The sequence below is a fragment of the Atta colombica genome, unplaced genomic scaffold (genome assembly GCF_001594045.1).
Source record: "Atta colombica isolate Treedump-2 unplaced genomic scaffold, Acol1.0 scaffold126, whole genome shotgun sequence".
In the NCBI taxonomy this organism is placed as follows: domain Eukaryota; kingdom Metazoa; phylum Arthropoda; class Insecta; order Hymenoptera; family Formicidae; genus Atta; species Atta colombica.
The window spans coordinates 2,203,466-2,206,538 of record NW_017259213.1 but is presented as its reverse complement, the minus strand read 5'-3'; the positions used below and the strand labels follow the sequence as shown (position 1 = coordinate 2,206,538).

General features: G+C 30.1%; 1 protein-coding gene across 1 annotated transcript; it reads left to right on the top strand.

The window, feature by feature from the left end:
- The first annotated feature begins 1,217 nt into the window (after positions 1-1,217).
- On the top strand, positions 1,218-2,645 carry LOC108694914 (putative gustatory receptor 28a). The gene is made up of 4 exons (XM_018204608.1): positions 1,218-2,078; positions 2,229-2,297; positions 2,375-2,464; positions 2,541-2,645. Exons 1-4 carry the CDS (start codon positions 1,218-1,220, stop codon positions 2,643-2,645), a joined length of 1,125 nt encoding a protein of 374 aa, XP_018060097.1.
- The last annotated feature ends 428 nt before the right edge of the window (positions 2,646-3,073 follow it).

Genomic DNA, 3,073 nt, shown 5'->3' with positions numbered 1-3,073 from the left:
TATATAGAGAGAGAGAGAGAGAGAGAGAGAGAGAGAGAGAGAGAGAGAGAGAGAGAGATTTAAATCTATATGTTTATACAGATACGATTTTAGATGAACTTGAAGTAACATAAAGTTCTTTTTAATGTAAAAGAAATATTTTATGTGCAAACTGTGAAAAAAATTTATACTCTCATTATTTTAAAAGAAGTTTGCTAAAGAGGCTGAAGTTAATTTAAAATAATCCTAAAATTTTACATAATCCATAAGCTCCAAATGATAATAATAATGTTGACATTGGTAATTATATAATATTGACAATGATTATATTACAATGCAATTATGCAGAACTATTATTTTGAGTCATAAATTCGCGCTATAACAATTACAATTGGAAAAATTACGAAGAACTTATTATTGTATATAGATATCATGTCATATATACAGATAAATATTTCAGTGAATATCATTCTAACAATAATATCATAACAATCGGTTATTTCCAACACAGGATCCGTATCAACTGAAACAGAGCAAAATTATCGACTTTATATTCCTTATCACGCGTTTATAATTTTCACAAATTTAATATTTAATAATGTTTTGCAAACATGATGTTTGCGAGAAAGGTATTTGCGCAAGCATCGCTACATACTCAGTGCTACTTTGTAAGAATTATAAAGCACAACGTCAATTAGAAATTAATTTTGATTCAGAGCAATTAGACAGATCGATAAAATAAAACGGATATCTTTTAAATTATCAATTTATGAATGATATATGTGTAAAAGGTTTTAGTAAAGAAGACTTAAAGTATACAAATTAAAAAAAATCTGTATATACAAATGTCTTGAAAAAAAAATTAAGAAGATTGAACTGAATGTTTCTTAAAGAAAATATTTGTAAATCGTGAAATACAGGGCAATATGGATAAATTGACCTAATAAAGAATAGAAGTAGATATTAATTTTGATTTAAAAGATTAAGGAAGAAGATAGTCGTTGTCAAAAATGTCTTCGATTAAGAATCCAACTTTCATAAACGTCAATAAAATTTCCAATTCCATTAGAAATGTAAATAATGAAAATTCAATTGCAGAAAAAAATAGTGAACAGAAAGTGAACAAAATAAAATCAGAGATACATCACGATTTTTGGACGTTTAAAATATTGATAATGTTCTTCAAGCTTATCGGTCTCGCTACATTCGCCCACCGCATCATCGTATACAAAAAGAGAATGTCATACACTTTTCAATATTCCAAATTAGGAATCGTTTACAATGTTGTGCTGAGTAGCTTAATGATTGCTTCGAACTATGTGTCTATACCATTGAAATTTACTTGGAAATACAAGATCAAAACAAGTTTGACTACAGCCATTTCGGTTCTTCAAACTATACTTGGTACCTTGATGATCTGCGCGATTTTGATTAGCTACTGCATCAAACAGAAATCCCTTGTGCGGATCGCCAATCGATTAATCACCATTGAACACGAGATAGATCATTTGTATGATCTATATCATCCGCTCCGACGACAACGTATCTTCTGTACTATGATCATCGTTTGCACCTTGAAGATTTGCCTTCTGATACTTCTCCTGTTCAATGATAATCTGGCCTTGGGTACGGGCCCAATCTCATGGCTAACAGACATTCTGCCGACATTTCACATGGGTTGGCTACTGATACAATACTTCCTGTTGGTGACGGTCATTCAGACAGATTTTGCTGATGTTAATCGAGCGATACAAAGTCTCATTGGAATCAATACACCTGATCTGCAGTCTCTCTATCAAACACGTCGTATCATAGTCAACAATTCGATCGTCCATCAACTTTTGCAACTGCGAGATGTGCATTGTCATCTCTGTGAAATCTCTGAGGATGTGTCGAGTTTTTATTCACTTCCAGTATTATTCGGCATCATTTTTCTCTTTCTTACACTAACATATAATGGTTACTTTCTTTTTTGGATTGTGATGATAACTGATGATATCTTAGAATATGACACTCTTAGTAATACCATCGTCTGGCTAATATTTCTGATTTATCCCATCTTTCTCCTTACCAATAAAATTACCAAAATTTTAATCGAGGTAAAATAATCAATATAATAAGATTGCATTTTAATCAGATCGTTTTAATCGATGAAACAAAATATTTTTATCAGTAAATAAAAACCTAAATATTTTACAAAATATTTTACAAAATGTTTCAATTACAAATTTATAAATTTTTTTGTATAGATTGAGAAAACGGGCAATATAGTACATGATCTTTTAAACTGTGCAATCGGGAAAGACAAAAAAGCAGAGGTAAAAAACAAAGATTAGATAAAACTTTCTCAGAAACGATATTCGTCGTATCGACATTTATCATAGATATGTTACAGCTCAAGAAATTTTCGCTTCAATTGCTACATCGCAAAATACAGTTTACAGCTAACGGATACTTTATGCTCGATAATACTTTTCTGCATTCGGTGAGAATATTTAAAATGTCCTATAAGTAATATAAATTAAATTTTTTTAATTAATAGTTCTGATTATTTTTCTTAGCTAACTGGTACAGTGATGACATATTTGATAATACTTGTGCAATTTCAAATGGTAAGCTCGCGTTCATCGATCAGACAGCAATGTAACAATACAGGGAGAAGTTAATAATTTATTTATTTATTATTAATTTATTTATTATTAATTTAAAATAAGGAGCAGAATAAATTAAAGATAAGAAAAAATATAATGAGTATTATGCGTTTTGCGAGTTTCTTCCGTGTCCATCAGGGCGAGGAGCAGCCTGATACTGATGAAGTGAACTGTAAGGTTCGCGAAACGTTGGCTTATTCTAAGAATGGATCTGGACATGGAGTAGAAACTCGCGATACGCATAATCTTTGTATAGGAAGGACTCGTGGAAGTTTCAAGAATATATAATGAGTAATATCGAAACTTCTTAAATTGGAATTTAAAATCCAATTAAATGCAATTAATAAACACATAGAATTGCAGTTCTGAAATTTCTTATTGTAACTTCTTAATACATACAATCAGTTTTGATTTGTAAAATTAGAAAACAAAAAATGTAAATA